This window comes from Malus sylvestris, chromosome 3 (genome assembly GCF_916048215.2).
Source record: "Malus sylvestris chromosome 3, drMalSylv7.2, whole genome shotgun sequence".
NCBI classification, from domain to species: domain Eukaryota; kingdom Viridiplantae; phylum Streptophyta; class Magnoliopsida; order Rosales; family Rosaceae; genus Malus; species Malus sylvestris.
In genome coordinates, this window is record NC_062262.1 from 16498086 (window position 1) to 16515879 (window position 17794).

Here is a 17794-nt window from a genome sequence, read left to right on the forward strand (position 1 = left end):
ATGATACAAAGTTTAGGCATAAAACATAAATATATCATATGTAATTTTTCTATCATTGATTAAAAATACAATGTCATGTGACGGTATACACATGGGTACAAACATAAATAAAACTTTAAAAAATATGGGTGCAAAAAGAAACTAATATATGGGTATAAATTAAAAATGAAAAGAAAATTGGTACAAATTAAAAAATATTTGCAAATTAAAAATAGGTACAAACTAAAAATAAAAATATATGATAAAAAATTTAGCCATAAATATAAATATACTAATTGTAACATTTTTAACATTAAAGGAATATATTTAAAAATAAAAATATTTTATTATTCAAATAATTATTGATGTTATTAATATCCAAGGACCTTGATCAAAAATTGAAAATGAATAGGATTTTAATCAATGGAGTAACAAAAAGAAGAATGCGAACCTAATTTTCCTTTTTTGAAAATATTGATTGTTCCTTAGACATGAGTAATGGTCATGGTTATGCATTCATCACAGATAAGCAAAAAGGGTTAATTAATGTCATTCAAACCCTATGCCTAATGCAGAGTATAGATACAGTGTTAGGCACTTGCATAATAACTTCAAAATAATACATAGTGGCCTTGCATTAAAACAAATTTTGTGGGAGGCAGTAATGGCAACAACAATACCTTGGTTTTAGTAAATTATTCAGTCAATTATGGATAAGTTGAAGGAAGACAATATGGAAGCTTGGAAGTCGTTGAATGACAAACCACCAGAACATTGGAGTAAATCATATTTTAGGACATACTTTAAGTGTGATATTCTTGCCAACAATCTATGTGAGGCTTTTAACAAATCTATTGTGAAGGCAAAGAACAAGCCAATTTTGAGTATGCTTCAAATGATAAGGAAGAACTTAATGAAATGATGACAAATAGAAGAGTGGCTGCTTTAAAGTGGAAGGGAGTTGTTGGTCCAAGAATTGAGAAAATAATTAACAAGTTGAAACAAAGTGGGATTTGCCTGGCTACTCTAGTTGGAGATATGAAATACCAAGTTCAACACTTATATAAGGGGAGTTTGCAATAGACTTAGTATCCAAGACTTGTTCTTGTAGGAAATGGGATCTTTGTGGAATTCCTTGTGCTCACGCTGTTGCTTGCATTCTAAGAACAAAACAAGATGTTGCTTTATATGTTGATGAGTGCTACAAGCAAACATTCTACCTCATGGCTTATGCCCCTGTAAATTACACATCTCCCTGGTCCTGATCAATGGTTAAGAGTGGCATATACTATCACTATTAAACATCCTCTACACAAGAAGCAAATAGGCAGACCTAAGAAGAATATGACAAAAGAGCCTGGTGAAGAGCCACCAATGACAACTCATGGTGGAAAAAAGCTAGGAAAATGGGTTTAACACAAACAATATACATGTCATCAATGTGGACATAAAAGGCCACACAAGAACTTGTGGAAATGGGGGCTATTCTAGTCATTTAACACCTACTCATGGCACTCATGAGCCAAGTCACACAACTGCAAAGACACCAGGGACACCTCAAGCCACTTAAGAGCCAAATCATTCAGTTGTTAACACATCTACACTAGAGGTATAATCTGTTTTGTATAGTGTTTTTTTTTTTAATTGTAGTTTTTGATATTGAAAGTGCAAGTCCATTAAATTGGATGATAATGTAGGTGGGAAGGGGCATAGGCATGGGAAAAGGAAGAGGAAGAGGAATGGGAAGAGGGAGAGGCATGAGAACGGTAGTATCTAGCTCACAGCCCACTCCACAAGTTCAAATGGTACATTCAATAGCCTTTCAGTTTTTGTATTGTTTATTCTTTACTTTTTTTTCGACTTCGACAATAACTTGTGAAAGTTGTGATAAAAAGAGTCTGATTTGGATTTTATATGGTGACTAAGTGTAAGCTATTATCATTTAGTTTTCAATAGGTACAAGGCTATACTGGTGGCACTTCCCAAGTAGTGTCACCACATCACAATCTACCAACAAAAGGTACAAATCACCTGCAAAGAGAGGCAAATCTTGGAAGCCTTGAGTATGGAGGGAGTTAGCTACAACCATTTATTTTCTTCTTTAAAAAAAAATTTAGAATAGTTTGATATTGATTTTTAACATATGTTATACATAAAAGTTTATCAAACACTATAATACTATTTTTTTTTTCAAAAGCACTTTTACAAAAAAGTTTACCAAATACTTTACTGCTTTATTTCACAGCTGTTTATTCTCACAGCACAATAAAAACAATTTTTTTTCAAAGTACAGTAATACCAAATCAGACCTAAGAATGAAGTTGAGAAACGAAGTTAACTTAACTCGCACGCACTAAACTGACTGACTCCTCCTCCACACGTGTAAGCGTAAGGGAGCTGGACACGTGTAAGGGTAATAGTGTCTGAGGAGCCGTAGCTGGTCAAGTCCACGTCACGTGGCTGTCTTTAACGCAGCCTCCCATTTTCTTCCTCGCGACTTCTCTCTTTCTTTTCACATCGACATTCCTCGCTCCTCTCTCAGGTCTTCTTCTGCGCCTCAATCAACATAAACCCTAGAAAAGTAATTTGGGAATTTGAAATATTCAATTAAAATTCAATTAATTTCGCTCAGCTTTTGCAGATCTCAGACTCGTCGTGATTGAAGCTTCAGAAGGAGGCTCTGTTTCTGTATTTGGTTTCTCAGGTGAGTCGCCAACTCGTGCTGGTTCGAGTCAACCGTAGGGTTTTTATGTAATCGTTAAACCTTGGTAATATTATGCGTTTTTGGAGTGGGTCGTGTTTGATTTATTTGATTGATGTTTTCCTTCCATGGTTCTTGGAGTTTTGAATTTTTTTTTTATTCGGTTATGCCGGGTTTGTGTCTGTTTGGTTGCTGAGAAAATGGTAGGAAAGGGGAACAAGATTGAGAGAAAGTAGAAAGATTTGAATTCTGGGTTTTTATTTATTTTGTGTATTTTGATAAAGTGAGAAGATTTCAACAAGTTTCAGTGAGTTTTGGGTACAATCTTGTTTGAATTTCATATCTTTTTCTCAGAAGCCAAGCGGATCGTTCCAAAGCTATGTTCTTTTTTGTTGATTTTTCTTGGAAATGTATGGTGTTTGTTGTTTGCAGCTTGGGATAGTTGAATGGTGAAATTTTTGGGGTAAAATTCAAGTAGCTTAGAGGGTTTTCTTGTCTAAAGTTCGAGCTCTGGGTCTCATGAGAATTGTTAGGGGAATGCAGAGATTGTTTCCCGAGGAGCAGAGCGTGCTGGGCTGGAAGAAAACCTTCAGCCAAGGGATTGGCGTGACTGCGCCCAAGGCCAGAACGCGTGACAAGCATAACTCTATGTTCGGGGTTTTGTGAAGGACATTAGGCTAGGGTTTTGAAGACGTTAAGCATTGAATACAATGACTAGAATTCTGGTTCAGCGAGGTTCTTCAAGTGGTTCTTCTTCCAACCCAACTCGTCCTTCTTCCTTGTCTGGGTCTTCTTCTGCTTGGGCACAGTCACAGGTTAATAATCCTCAGGCTCTTTCGGTTGTGAAAGACGAGGAAATTGTAGAGGAGGCACAAGAAAATGTTTTTGTGGATGAGCTGCCAGAGTATTGTGGGAGTGGTGACAATAAGGCCGTGAAAAATGATGATCTTTTGACAGAAAGCTGTAATGATGACAATGTGAGTTCAAGTGATGAACTAGCTGAGGGGGAAAAAGTTGGTAAAAATGACATTGCCAGTCCTGGGGAATTGATGAAAGGTTCAGACGGGGTGAGGATTTCTGAAAGGGTGACAGTTGAAAATGTGGACTCAAGCAGTGATTCTTTACAAAATGTGATTGCGAGTTCTCAGCCACCACCTCCTCCAGTCCCTCCTCCCCCAAAACTTTCCTCAGCAAACTCGAATTCAAGGAGATCTGTCTCAGGGAGTTCAAATGCTGTCCGGATTGGACCTTCTAGAAGAGCAGGTGCCTGGCCTGTTGTTTCAACTAGGACTTCGCCAAATGGGTCACTGCCTTCTTCTCCCAGGTCCCATGGTGAAAGCGAGGGGTACAATAGTGCTGATGAGCATAGTCCTTGCTTTGTATCTTCCTATGATGACACTGTAAGTTTCTGATCTTATATAAGCAAAATTGCAAATAAGTAAGAAAGTCTGATGTCCTCTTTAGTAGGTTTTATTGCCAAGAATCCTGGTGTTTTAGAAGGAATTGAAAAACATGGCACAATACAAACGTCTCATTTGGTGATTTTTGGTACATTGCCCAAATATTTGCTTTGGTTTTTTGGATACTCAAGCCTGAACACATCTCAAAGTTGAACTTTTTAACCATTATTTATCACAAAAACAATAGGTTACATATTCTCAGAAACTAAGAAACAGCAGCATCCCAATATCAACTTAATACAAACTCCTCCCTATCATGAAGAAATGTTTAACAAAGACGCTTAAGCAGAAGCTAAACATGTAGGAGGTTGCGCCATTAAATTTCATATTATTTTTTGTTTGAAGCCTTGGAGGTCGCATTTGCACCCCCAGTGTGATGTTACATTTGTTTGCTCCATTCTTCACTTCTAATACAGAAATCTCAAATTGGCATGTTAAATCTATATCAGGAAAGAGAACGACAGTTTGAAATTGATATTAGGCGTGCAAAAGGTTTTGAAGTGAAAAGAATGCTGGAGGATGGGAATTGTCTCTTTCGTGCTGTTGCAGATCAAGTTTATGGGGATTCTGAAGCCTATGACTTGATCCGGCAAATGTGCATAGATTACATGGTATTATTCCTTACTTGCCCTCTATCTTTATTCTATTTATGCTCTTTTTTAGGCGCTGTGGATATATATATATATATATATATATATATATATATATATGTGTTTGGTACTTATTAGAGATTAATTTGGGATTTGGCTATGTAATGTTAGCATACACTTGCAAATAACAAAAAGATTTTTTAATTCTCTTTAAAATTGAACTATTGCTATATGGTTGATTGGCCAACAGTGGGGTTGCTGGACAATGTCGTAAAGCGAATTGGTAACCCAAACAATGTTATTAAGGGTGTAATGGGGAGAAAATTAAAGATGTGAATAGTAAAATAGAAGAAACCAGGTAGTAGAGGGAAAAGTTTTTTATAGTAACAATACTTTTAGTTTTGATTCCTATCCATTATTTGTTAAAGAAAACAAATTACTGGACAGAAAAATAAATATAGCTTTCTTTTTCATAATCTCATCCGTTAATGCTATACCATAATGTTTTTCATACCTACTTAATGCTATAGTTCATCATAACTTCTGATACTTAGCTCTCTGTATTTGTCAAGGAACGAGAGAGGGATCACTTTTCTCAATTTATTACAGAAGGATTTACCTCTTATTGTAAAAGGAAAAGAAGAGACAAGGTATGTCACATCTTTCATTGATGTCCACTCCTTGAAATACTTTATTGATGGGGTATGCCTACACATTAGCTCCATATAGTATCTTAAATTGGCATCTTGAGTTCCTCTAGTTTATTCCCAGAATAATGGTAAGGAGGTGGAATGCCATTTGATGCATGTCCTCTTAAAGGCTGTGATCATATTACAATATCATCCCTACGTTCTAAGGTTATTTTTCATAGTTGTTATGTCTAAGCTGGAGACTGGCTAAAGCTTTTGTAGTATCTGTTCCTGTTCTTCAATATCCTTCTCCCTTTTTTGTAGGCGAAGTTGCCTAACAGTGGTGTGTTTGTGAGTATTTCTTTATGTGTCTATGTGTTCTGGAAGTGAATCAACGCTTGCTGTGCTTGACTCTAAATGGTGAAATGGCTTATTTTTCTGGTCTGTTTAACAATTAATTTTTATCTTATTTTATTTTGGATGTTTGTAAAATAAAACAGTCTAGTGAAGGGTAATAAAAGGGGAGTGGGAAACTTAATTCTGTGTGCTTGGTCTTAATGGGATTCGGTGTGGCAGTCTTTGATTAAGACATATATGTTAAACTTACTAGTTATGTGGGAAAAGAAGCAGGGTAACTCATGTACAATGACGGGTTCGGTTTTACTCATTAGATTACTAACTTTATATCTAACACTTGTGGTTTTATAGCGGTGGGAAATGATGAAATCTTTTTCCTGGTAGGTGAAATTACACCTATAATGCTTACAGAAGTAATCTTTTTTCCAAAAGATTTCACATTTGAGTGTTTTAGAGATCTAGAATTTGTTTCATTTTTTGTACTGAATCTCAGGGGATTATCAAGTCTTCCTTTCTTTGATGTCAAAAATTTTGTAAAACCATCAGTTTAAATGACACAAAAATGCCCCAAGGAAAACCTTATAATTTTGTTTAATCAAAGTACAGCTTAAAAAAAAACCCTCACAGTGTCTTTTCCTATGCAAGTTAAATTGTCTTATATATTAAATATTTAGCCTGAGCGTCCTATTGGCAAATATATCGCAATGGTCCTTCGTATTGATGGTGATGTGACCCCATTTTCATCGAATGTAATATTGTGTGCAACTTTTGCTAGGGTGGTGTTGGTTGAATCAGATTTCAAACTACATTTTGAATTCGAATTCTGTTAGGAGAGATTGGTTGCGGCAGTGAAAATTAGCGATGGCTTTGACATTTTCTTTATTAAATGATTCCTGGGTTATGATGATGGAGCATGTTCTCACTCAAAGGCCCTCTGCTAAAGGAGTTGTTATTCTTTTTAGTTCCTCAAGACCTGATTATTTCCAGGCTCACTCTTTGATATTAGATAATAGACATCTTAAGAAGTTAAAAAGCACTATGGAGGAAGGGAACTATACCTCGTTATGTTTTCAGAGCAACTATAACTTAATAGTATCTGTTGGGTCATGAAAATGTTGTAGGATAAAGCCTTACCCAGCTTTGCACCCTCACTGAAGGCATTCAAACCTAGCTTTACATTCCAAAAAGAAGTATTTGCTAACCCAGCTTGGAAACTGCCTTGCATGGCTGTTGATTTCTCGGATGACAATTGCACCATCTCATGTTGAAGAGTAATTAGGTTTCCTCTTGAAGTGATGCTTGCTAATTGTGAGAGAGTGGAAAGGTCTAGCTGCTTAATTATGACACGTTGATGAATATTGTCAATGACCGTATAATTTTATGGTAGGTGACTTAGGTGAATTATAATAATAGAGGCACATGTGTTAATTGCTAACAAAGATAGTTGGTATAATTATAAAACTTGAAAGATCTTATCTCCAATATTGCATGCTACTTATTTTACCCTTTCTCAGCATCCCCCTACTCAATAAGCATGGTTATTTTCTTAGTTGCCATTCAAGTGTTTGTCTTTCAGTTATTTATGTTATAACTTAGATCTGGTGGCTTCAGTTTTCACCATGTTAATACCTTTGTTTAGTTTTATACTTACTGGTAATATGATGTCTGTTAATTATTGACCCAGTGAATTTTTGCACAGTTCCCTGTCTTTTCCACTGCAGACGTGTTTAATAACTAATTTGATCTTATGTCAGGTCTATGGAAACAATATTGAGATCCAAGCCTTATCTGAAATGTATAATCGGCCCATCCATATTTATTCCTATAGCACAGGTTTTTGAGCTGAATAATGATTTCTATCTTCCTTCCGGTGAAATTTTCTATTCGCAATGTTTTGTTAACTTAAGTGAGTTTGATGCAGAACCGATTAATATTTTCCATGGAAGCTATGACACTGACACACCACCCCTACGACTAAGTTATCATCATGGAAATCATTACAACTCTCTTGTTGATCCCCGTCGTCAGACCATCGGTGTAGGACTTGGGTTCAGCCGTCTTCGTGGAATGGGTGTATGTGCTTAATTATTCTATATTCATTTGGCTTTAATTATGTTACTTCTATACATCTGGATGAAACATTGATAACATAGATTTTCCTTTTCTTTCTGACATGATAAGACTAGGGTTGTATATAAAGGGGAAGGTTAAAAAAACGAAACTGAGAAATCTAAAGTGTAAAACTTTTGCCAGTTCCTTCAAAAAGTCTTGTTACTATTTACTGTCACATGGCATAAAGGTCGTACCCAGTGCACAAGGCTCCCGCTTTACGCAGGGTCTGGGAGAGGTGAATGTCGGCTAGCCTTACCCCCATTTTATGGAGAGGCTGCTCCCAAATCTCGAACCCGAGACCTACCGTTCATGGGCGAAGGCACTTGCCATCACACCAAGTACAACAACAACAACAACAACAAAGCCTTTTCCCACTAAGTGGGGTCGGCTATATGAATCCTAGAACGCCATTGCGCTCGGTTTTGTGTCATGCCCTCCGTTAGATCCAAGTACTCTAAGTCTTTTCTTAGAGTCTCTTCCAAAGTTTTCCTAGGTCTTCCTCTACCCCTTCGGCCCTGAACCTCTGTCCCGTAGTCACATCTTCGAACCGGAGCGTCAGTCGGCCTTCTTTGCACATGTCCAAATCACCAGAGCCGATTTTCTCTCATCTTTCCTACAATTTCGGCTACTCCTACTTTACCTCGGATATCCTCATTCCCAATCTTATCCTTTCTCGTGTGCCCACACATCCCACGAAGCATCCTCATCTCCGCTACACCCATTTTGTGTACGTGTTGATGCTTCACCACCCAACATTCTCTGCCATACAACATCGCTGGCCTTATTGCCGTCCTATAAAATTTTCCCTTGAGCTTCAGTGGCCTACGACGGTCACACAACACGCCGGATGCACTCTTTCCATCCAGCTCGTATTCTATAGTTGAGATCTCCATCTAATTCTCCGTTCTCTTGCAAGATAGATCCTAGGTAACGAAAACGGTCGTTTTTTGTGATCTTCGCTAGATTGCTCCGGTCATTAGTGTGGATAAGTATATAAATGGATAGAGATAGGAAAGCAAACACAAGATGTACGTGGTTCACCCAGATTGGCTACGTCCACGGAATAGAAGAGTTCTCATTAATTGTGAAGGGTTTACACAAGTACATAGGTTCAAGCTCTCCTTTAGTGAGTACGAGTGAATGATTTAGTACAAATGACATTAGGAAATATTGTGGGAGAATGATCTCGTAATCACGAAACTTCTAAGTATCGGAGTGTGGTGTCGTCTTGACTTGCCTTATCTGTCTCATAGGTAGATGTGGCATCTTCTCTGGAAGTACTCTTCCTCCATCCAGGGGTGGTATCTTTAACTGGTGGAGATGCACAAGGTAATGTATCAATTTCACTTGAAGCTTACTTGTAGTTTCAGGCTTGGTCAAGCGCGATACAAACCATGTAGTAGGAGTCCCCCAAGTCGCCGAGCTAGGGGGTCTGCTGAAAGAGGTGACAGACAAGGTAAGCAATCAGAGCTCCGACTGATTGTTCACCTTCTCCCCATCTTGCAGCAGCATGAAGGATAAAGAGAAGAAAGATGAGAAGAGATGATATGAGATACTTTTGCTTTTGAAGAAGTAACTTTCCACAGGCTTATTCTTGAACTGAGTTGGAGGGTTTTCTGGTTTCCTCCAGAGTATAAGGCCGACTGAAGAATTTGAGGGTCAAAACAAGTCCATCAAATCTAGAGTACGTTCCACCCTGCTGATATGGGATACTTTTGCTTTTGACAGAGTAATGGATGTATCGGCACGTGTGCTGTTACGCTTGTCTCCACATGCTTCCTTGTATCCTTCGCACTTGCCCTATCTGTTCCTCAAGCAGATGCGGAATCTTCCCTGGAAACATAAGATGATGAAGATGAGTACTCGAGAGCAATGCCAGGTAAGTAATCAGGTAAGGGGTTCCAGGCAGTCAGTTCCTGGCTGGAAGCTTGATTCCAAGTGCTGACTGATTGCTCTCTTTCTCCTTGTCTTGCAGGTAAAAACAAGGCCAAAAGAAAAAACAGGGAAAAAGCATGATATGGGATACTCTTGCTTTTAACCCTGATGATATGAGATATTCTTGCTCTAGTATAGCTTGTTTGCAGAGGTATTATCGGGGGGAAAGAAAGCTGAATATTTCGAAAGGCTTTGTTGGGAGTGCCCTCTCAGATATGATGAAGGGTTGAGCATTTTTGCAGGTCTGCCTGTCCGTTGGGGATGGAGGTCGACATATATAGGAGTCTCCCTAACAACAAGTAGTAATGCTATTCCTTTACCCTGCTTGGTCATAGCACGGTAGTGGGAGCTGCCAGTTTCACATGTTTTAACTCTGTCAGAGCACTTTGAAAAAGTGGTCTGTGGTATCTGGCTCTCGAGATTCGGAGAACGATGCCTCTTCGATTTTTGAGAAAGCAATCATGCTGGGGGTCTGACTCTCGAGATTCGGAGAGCAGTGTCTCTTCGATTTTTGAGGAAGTAATCATGTTGGGAGTCTGGCTCTCGAGATTCGGAAGGCGGTGCCTCTTCGATTTTGGAGCAAGCAATCTTGTTGGGAGTGTTGTCTCGAATGTGAGTAAAGGTTGGACATGTTTGCTAGTCTACCTTGCCACGAAGCACAAAGGTTGACACACAGGGACTTTCCAATTATCCAGCAATGGTACTGTTCCTTTACCCTCTCTTCGATTTTGAGAAAGTAGTCATGTTGGGAGTCTGGCTCTCGAGATTCGGAGGAAGGTGCCTCTTCGATTTTGGAGCAAGCAATCTTGTTGGGACTGTTTTCTCGAATGTGAGTAAAGGTTGGGCATGTTTGCTAGTCTACCTTGCCACGAAGCACAGAGGTTGACACACAGGGACTTTCCAATTATCCAGCAGTGGTACTGTTCCTTTACCCTTGTGGGTAATAATATGGTAGCTAGACCTTCAAAATTTATGTGTCTAAACTTTGTTAGTGCTGTTTCTTTGCTATTCTTTTACCTTTCTTGGTCAGAGCGATGTAGTGGGAGCTGCAAGCTTCACGTGCTCAACTTTGGCAGAGAACTTTGGCAAAGTGATCTGTGGTACCCATGAGTTATTGTTGCGTGTGGGAAGTGGGTGATTGAACAGTAAGATTCATGTGCTTTCTACTTCACCAGAAGTCTTCGACAGAATGCCCATAATTTCTGCAAAGCTGAATGTGCGTGTGACAGGTGCTGACAAGGCTAGAAAAGTAGGTGCCTCTTCGATTTCTGAGATCGGCCCTCGTGGTCTCTGAGCAGCCCAGCTTTTGAGAAAGCGAGCGCCTCTTCGATTGATTCGGAGAACGGTGCCTCACCGATTTTTGAGAAAGCAATCATGCTGGGGGTCTGGCTCTCGAGATTCGGGGAGCAGTGTCTCTTCGATTTTTGAGAAAGTAATCATGTTGGGAGAGTGGCTCTCGAGATTCGGAGGGCGGTGCCTCTTCGATTTTGGAGCAAGCAATCTTGTTGGGAGTGTTTTCTCGAATGTGAGTAAAGGTTGGGCATGTTTGCTAGTCTACCTTGCCACGAAGCACAGAGGTTGACACACAGGGACTTTCCAATTATCCAGCAATGGTACTGTTCCTTTACCCTCTCTTCGATTTTTAAGAAAGTAGTCATGTTGGGAGTCTGGCTCTTTAGATTCGGAGGACGGTGCCTCTTCGATTTTGGAGCAAGCAATCTTATTGGGAGTGTTTTCTCGAATGTGAGTAAAGGTTGGGCATGTTTGCTAGTCTACCTTACCACGAAGCACAGAGGTTGACATACATGGACTTTCCAATTATCCAGCAGTGGTACTGTTCCTTTACCCTTGTGGGTAATAATATGGTAGCTAGACCTTCAAAATTTATGGGTCTAAACTTTGTTAGTGCTGTTTCTTTGCTATTCTTTTACCCTTCTTGGTCAGAGCGATGTAGTGGGAGCTGCAAGCTTCACGTGCTCAACTTTGGCAGAGAACTTTGGCAAAGTTATCTGTGGTACCCATGAGCTATTGTTGCGTGTGGGAAGTGGGTGATTGAACAGTAAGATTCATGTGTTTTCTACTTCCCCAGAAGTCTTTGACAGAATGCCCATAATTTCCGCAAAGCTGAGTGTGCGTGTGACAGGTGCTGACAAGGCTGGAAAAGTAGGTGCCTCTTCGATTTCTGAGATCGGCCCTCGTGGTCTCTAGGGAGCCCAGCTTTTGAGAAAGCGAGCGCCTCTTCGATTTCTGAGATCGGCCTTCGTGGTCTTTGAGCAGCCCAACTTTTGAGAAAGCAAACGGCTCTTCGATTTCTGAGATCAACCCTCGTGATCTCTAAGCAGCCCAACTTTTGAGAAAGCAAACGCCTCTTCGATTTCTGAGCAGGCGCCTCTTTGATTTCTGAAGCTCCGTCGAGTGCAGATTTTTATAGAGGCTGGCATTAAGTTCCAAAGCACACTTGAATCTCCACCAGTAGAAGCTTCATTCTTGCACTTCTAAGATCTTGATTTGTCCGACCTCTTCTCTCTTCACCACCTTTGAAAATGTCTGGCCCCTCCGACCGTCGTTTTGACTTGAACCTTGTTGAAGAGGCAGCCCCGCCTTCTCCAGACAACATATGGCGCCCATCCTTCGTCTCCCCAACTGGTCCTCTTACCGTTGGGGATTCCGTGATGAAGAATGATATGACCGCTGCGGTGGTGGCCAGGAACCTTCTCACTCCCAAAGATAACAGACTACTTTCCAAACGGTCTGATGAGTTAGCTGTTAAGGATTCGCTGGCTCTCAGTGTTCAGTGTGCAGGTTCTGTGTCTAATATGGCCCAACGCCTATTTGCTCGAACCCGCCAAGTTGAATCATTGGCGGCTGAAGTGATGAGTCTCAAACAGGAGATTAGAGGGCTCAAGCATGAGAATAAACAGTTGCACCGGCTCGCACATGACTATGCTACAAACATGAAGAGGAAGCTTGACCAGATGAAGGAAACTGATGGTCAGGTTTTACTTGATCATCAGAGATTTGTGGGTTTGTTCCAAAGGCATTTATTGCCTTCGTCTTCTGGGGCTGTACCGCGTAATGAAGCTCCAAATGATCAACCTCTGATGCCTCCTCCTTCTAGGGTTCTGTCCAGTACTGAGGCTCCAAATGATCCCCCTCCGGTGCCTTCTCTTTCTGGGGCTCTACCGACTGCTGAGACTTCTCCTAAGCAACCTTTGTGAAGGCTCCCTCTTGTGTGTTTATTTTGACTCATGTATATGTACATATTTGTAGCTTATCGGGGATATCAATAAATAAGCTTTCCTTCATTTCAACGTATTGTGTTAAATACACCAAAGCCTTCTTCGCTAAGTTCTTTGAATTTTCTTTTGTTGAAGCTTGTATGTTGAAGCTTTCTGAGTGGAGCATGTAGGTTGGGGTAGTGTTCCCTTAATTTCCCGAGTGAGGAAAACTTCTTGGTTGGAGACTTGGAAAATCCAAGTCACTGAGTGGGATCGGCTATATGAATCTTAGAACGCCATTGTGCTCGATCCTGTGTCATGTCCTTCGTTAGATCCAAGTACTCTAAGTCTTTTCTTAGAGTCTCTTCCAAAGTTTTCCTAGGTCTTCCTCTACCCCTTCGGCCCTGAACCTCTGTCCCATAGTCGCATCTTCTAATCGGAGCGTCAGTAGGCCTTCTTTGCACATGTCCAAACCACCGTAACCGATTTTCTCTCATCTTTCCTTCAATTTCGGCTACTCCTACTTTACCCCGGATATCCTCATTCCTAATCTTATCCTTTCTCGTGTGCCCACACATCCAACGAAGCATCCTCATCTCCGCTACACCCATTTTGTGTACGTGTTGATGTTTCACCGCCCAACATTCTGTGCCATACAGCATCGCCGGCCTTATTGCCGTCCTATAAAATTTTCCCTTGAGCTTCAGTGGCATACGGCGGTCACACAACACGCCGGATGCACTCTTCCACTTCATCCATCCAGCTTGTATTCTATGGTTGAGATCTCCATCTAATTCTCCGTTCTTTTGCAAGATAGATCCTAGGTAACGAAAACGGTCGCTCTTTGGTATTTCTTGATCTCCGATCCTCACCCCTAACTCGTTTTGGCCTCCATTTGCACTGAACTTGCACTCCATATATTCTGTCTTTGATCGGCTTAGGCGAAGACCTTTAGATTCCAACACTTCTCTCCAAAGGTTAAGCTTTGCATTTACCCCTTCCTGAGTTTCATCTATCAACACTATATCGTCTGCGAAAAGCATACACCAAGGAATATCATCTTGAATATGTCCTGTTAACTCATCCATTACCAACGCAAAAAGGTAAGGACTTAAGGATGAGCCTTGATGTAATCCTACAGTTATGGGAAAGCTTTCGGTTTGTCCTTCATGAGTTCTTACGGCAGTCTTTGCTCCTTCATACATATCCTTTATAGCTTGGATATATGCTACTCGTACTCCTTTCTTCTCTAAAATCCTCCAAAGAATGTCTCTTGGGACCCTATCATACGCTTTTTCCAAATCTATAAAGACCATGTGTAAATCCTTTTTCCCATCTCTATATCTTTCCATCAATCTTCGTAAGAGATAGATTGCCTCCATGGTTGAGCGCCCTGGCATGAACCCGAATTGGTTGTCCGAAACCCGTGTCTCTTGCCTCAATCTATGCTCAATGACTCTCTCCCAGAGCTTCATTGTATGACTCATTAGCTTAATACCCCTATAGTTCATGCAATTTTGTACGTCGCCCTTATTCTTGTAGATAGGCACCAAAGTGCTCGTTCGCCACTCATTTGGCATCTTCTTCGTTTTCAAAATCCTATTGAAAAGGTCAGTGAGCCATGTTATACCTGTCTCTCCCAAAACTTTCCACACTTCGATTGGTATATCGTCTGGGCCTATTGCTTTTCTATGCTTCATCTTCTTCAAAGCTACAACCACTTCTTCCTTCCGGATTCGACGATAAAAGGAGTAGTTTCTACACTCTTCTGAGTTACTCAACTCCCCTAAAGAAGCACTCCTTTCATGTCCTTCATTGAAAAGATTATGAAAATAACCTCTCCATCTGTCTTTAACCGCGTTCTCTGTAGCAAGAACCTTTCCATCCTCATCCTTGATGCACCTCACTTGGTTTAGGTCCCTTGTCTTCTTTTCCCTTGCTCTAGCTAGTTTATAGATATCCAACTCTCCTTCTTTGGTATCTAGTCGTTTATACATATCGTCGTAAGCCGCTAACTTAGCTTCTCTGACAGCTTTCTTCGCCTCTTGCTTCGCTTTTCTATACCTTTCACCATTTTCATCGGTCCTCTCCTTGTATAAGGCTTTACAACATTCCTTCTTAGCCTTCACCTTTGTTTGTACCTCCTCATTCCACCACCAAGATTCCTTTTGGTGTGGGGCAAAGCCCTTGGACTCTCCTAATACCTCTTTTGCTACTTTTCGGATACAACTAGCCATGGAATCCCATATTTGGCTAGCTTCCCCCTCTCTATCCCACACACATTGGGTGATTACCTTCTCTTTGAAAATGGCTTGTTTTTCTTCTTTTAGATTCCACCATCTAGTTCTTGGGCACTTCCAAGTCTTGTTCTTTTGTCTTACTCTTTTGATATGTACATCCATCACCAACAAGCGATGTTGATTAGCCACGCTCTCTCCTGGTATAACTTTGCAATCCTTACAAGTTATACGATCCCCTTTCCTCATTAGAAGAAAATCTATTTGTGTTTTTGACGACCCACTCTTGTAGGTGATCGCACATAAATTTGTTCTTTAATTTATTGGGCTTTCGCTGCTCCCATTCCTGGATAAACAAAAGAAGTTACTGTTATGGGGAAGAGAATTGGGCTCAACGGGTGTTTGGCTTGAGTAAAGTGAATGTTATTTTAGATCTTTTTCGGGGGCTGGGAATGGGAGTGGGGAAGAAATGCAGTGGGATGAAGAAATTCGGGGCTGAAAATGGCACCATTCATTCGAAGCGTTGTTAGTTATTAGTGCTTCCAATTAAAGTTGTTGTCAAAGAAAGCGAGGATGTGATGGTCACATCACTTGATGAGCCATCTGTTCAGTGGTTTTGTTTCTGAAAGGTGTATTTGTTGGGTTTTTGGCTCAAAATTAGGATGATACAATAAATTAGGTTTGTGTTACCTATTTGGTTTTGGTGTTCTATTTGGGTCTGGATTTGACTTCCTAGTTAGTTTCCTTGGTGGAGAGATTTTGTTAATTACCTATTTGATTAGGATTTGGATTTATTTCCTATTAGGATTCTTATTGTAACCTAAGTCCTATGCACTATAAATAGGACCTTAGGGTTAGTGTATTTAGTGTGCCTCATCATGGTTTAGAGAGCTTTTCTCTATTTTGGTTTTGGGTGGAGGTCACCGTTTGGAGTCATGAGTGTGGCAAATTCATGGCTCATTCGTTTGGCAAATTTGGTGAGAGTCAATTTGTGAGTTTGTGAGTTAAGAGAGCAATTTGGGAGAATCTTCTCCGTTAGTTTTGGGTTCTCTACTCATTTGGTTTAGGGTTTGTAATTTGTGGGATTTGGGTTGTGAGAGTTTAAACACTCCTTTGTGATCTCCGTTTGTTTAGTGAAATTCATCTTAGTGCTTTGCCTGTGGACGTAGGCTTTACGCCGAATCACGTAAATCTCGTGTTAGTTTGAGATTGGTTGTTTTAGCTTTCGCCTACGACGTTGATATTGGTACTTTGTTATAATTCGCTTCCGTTTATGCATAAAAGTACAACAGTAATTCGATTAAACAACTTAATCTGATGTTTCATCTTTTCGTTTCTGTAGTCAAATGTTGACAAGGATCAGGTCAAGGCTGCTATTAAGGCTCAACAGGACCAACAAATTGATAATGCAAGTATCCTGATGTTTGTGCATTATGGTTTTCAAAAATACTTGACCTGGAATTTCATGATCACTTTTTCCTCTCATCTTTACTATTTGCAGGCACTTCTAGCTGAGGGGCGATTTTACTCGGATCTGGAGCTTACTGAGAAAGAAATTGAGCGCATGGTTATGGAAGCTTCGAGGCTTGAATATGCAGACGGCACATTTAAGCAACAACTTGGACGTAGAGAATCTTCCACTTCTAGTGCTGAGCCGTCATCTTCTGGAGCTAGTGAGTTTCCCGTTCCTTTGTTTCTTCCCCTCGCCTCCCTCTCTCTCGTACAGAACTCGGTAGAAAAATATTTTTAGTTTGAGTGTGGGCTCAATTTTTAGGTATTAAACTGCATTTTTGGATGATTTAGTTTGGCAACTCTTGGGTACATGGGTGGAATTTGCACGTAGGCTCTGATTAATTGTATGCTACTTGTGAATTTGGGAAGTGTGTTAGTGACACTAGAATTTCATATGAACAACAGGATCATCAGGCAGTGAGACTAAAGTTGAAGAGAGGGAGCAAGGATTTCAGGATTCGACCCTTAGCAGTAGTATGCAAGTTGTGCTATCGATGGGGTTCAGCTATCTGCAGGTGATTGAGGCATACAGCATATTCGGAGATGATGTTGATTCCATGGTTTGTTACTTGTTGGAAACTAGCAGCAGTAGCCGGCGCAAAGGCAAGGCAACCGAATGACCTGGTACGAACCAATTTAGGAACGCTTGCTTAGTTGTGCTGAAACTGCTGTAGTGCTGGTAAAGAAAATGATTCCTATTTAATGGAGGCCTGTGAATCTTAAATATGTAATCTAAGTTCAATCAATAAAATGGAATTACTAGTTTGTTTTTGAGGTTCTTTCCACGCACTTGTCTTTGTTTTTGGCCATGATATTGAATAAATCAAACAAATTTTACCACTCTTTTTCGACAAGTGAGCAGCAGTGAAGGAATGCACTCGGGTTAACATTACATCGTCCAAACAACTTTAACTCTCTACAACTAGAATTTCAATCATTTTATACCTGTCACGAGAAATTTCGCTCACAATCATTTTATTATATCCGGGAACACTCTTTGAATACAATACAGGCAACATTCATTCCGAAGACATATCACAGTACATACATTTTTCTTAATGTTA

At 40.2% G+C, this 17794-nt stretch overlaps 1 protein-coding gene and 1 pseudogene across 3 annotated transcripts; both read left to right on the plus strand.

Annotated features, from left to right (window-relative positions):
* Nucleotides 1-688: 688 nt before the first annotated feature.
* On the plus strand, nucleotides 689-2042 carry LOC126617027 (uncharacterized; annotated as a pseudogene).
* Nucleotides 2043-2396: 354 nt separating this feature from the next.
* LOC126615575 (OVARIAN TUMOR DOMAIN-containing deubiquitinating enzyme 6-like) lies at nucleotides 2397-17495 on the plus strand. 3 transcript variants are annotated; one of them, XM_050283424.1, is made up of 10 exons: nucleotides 2397-2521; nucleotides 2621-2683; nucleotides 3113-4080; nucleotides 4590-4751; nucleotides 5303-5380; nucleotides 7471-7549; nucleotides 7638-7789; nucleotides 16561-16626; nucleotides 16720-16891; nucleotides 17136-17495. In XM_050283424.1, exons 3-10 carry the CDS (start codon nucleotides 3391-3393, stop codon nucleotides 17348-17350), a joined length of 1614 nt encoding a protein of 537 aa, XP_050139381.1. In that variant the 5' UTR covers nucleotides 2397-2521; nucleotides 2621-2683; nucleotides 3113-3390; the 3' UTR covers nucleotides 17351-17495. The 3 variants fall into 3 exon arrangements, with proteins under 3 accessions (XP_050139381.1, XP_050139382.1, XP_050139383.1); XM_050283425.1 differs by having other exon boundaries at nucleotides 3214-4080; XM_050283426.1 differs by having other exon boundaries at nucleotides 3224-4080.
* The last annotated feature ends 299 nt before the right edge of the window (nucleotides 17496-17794 follow it).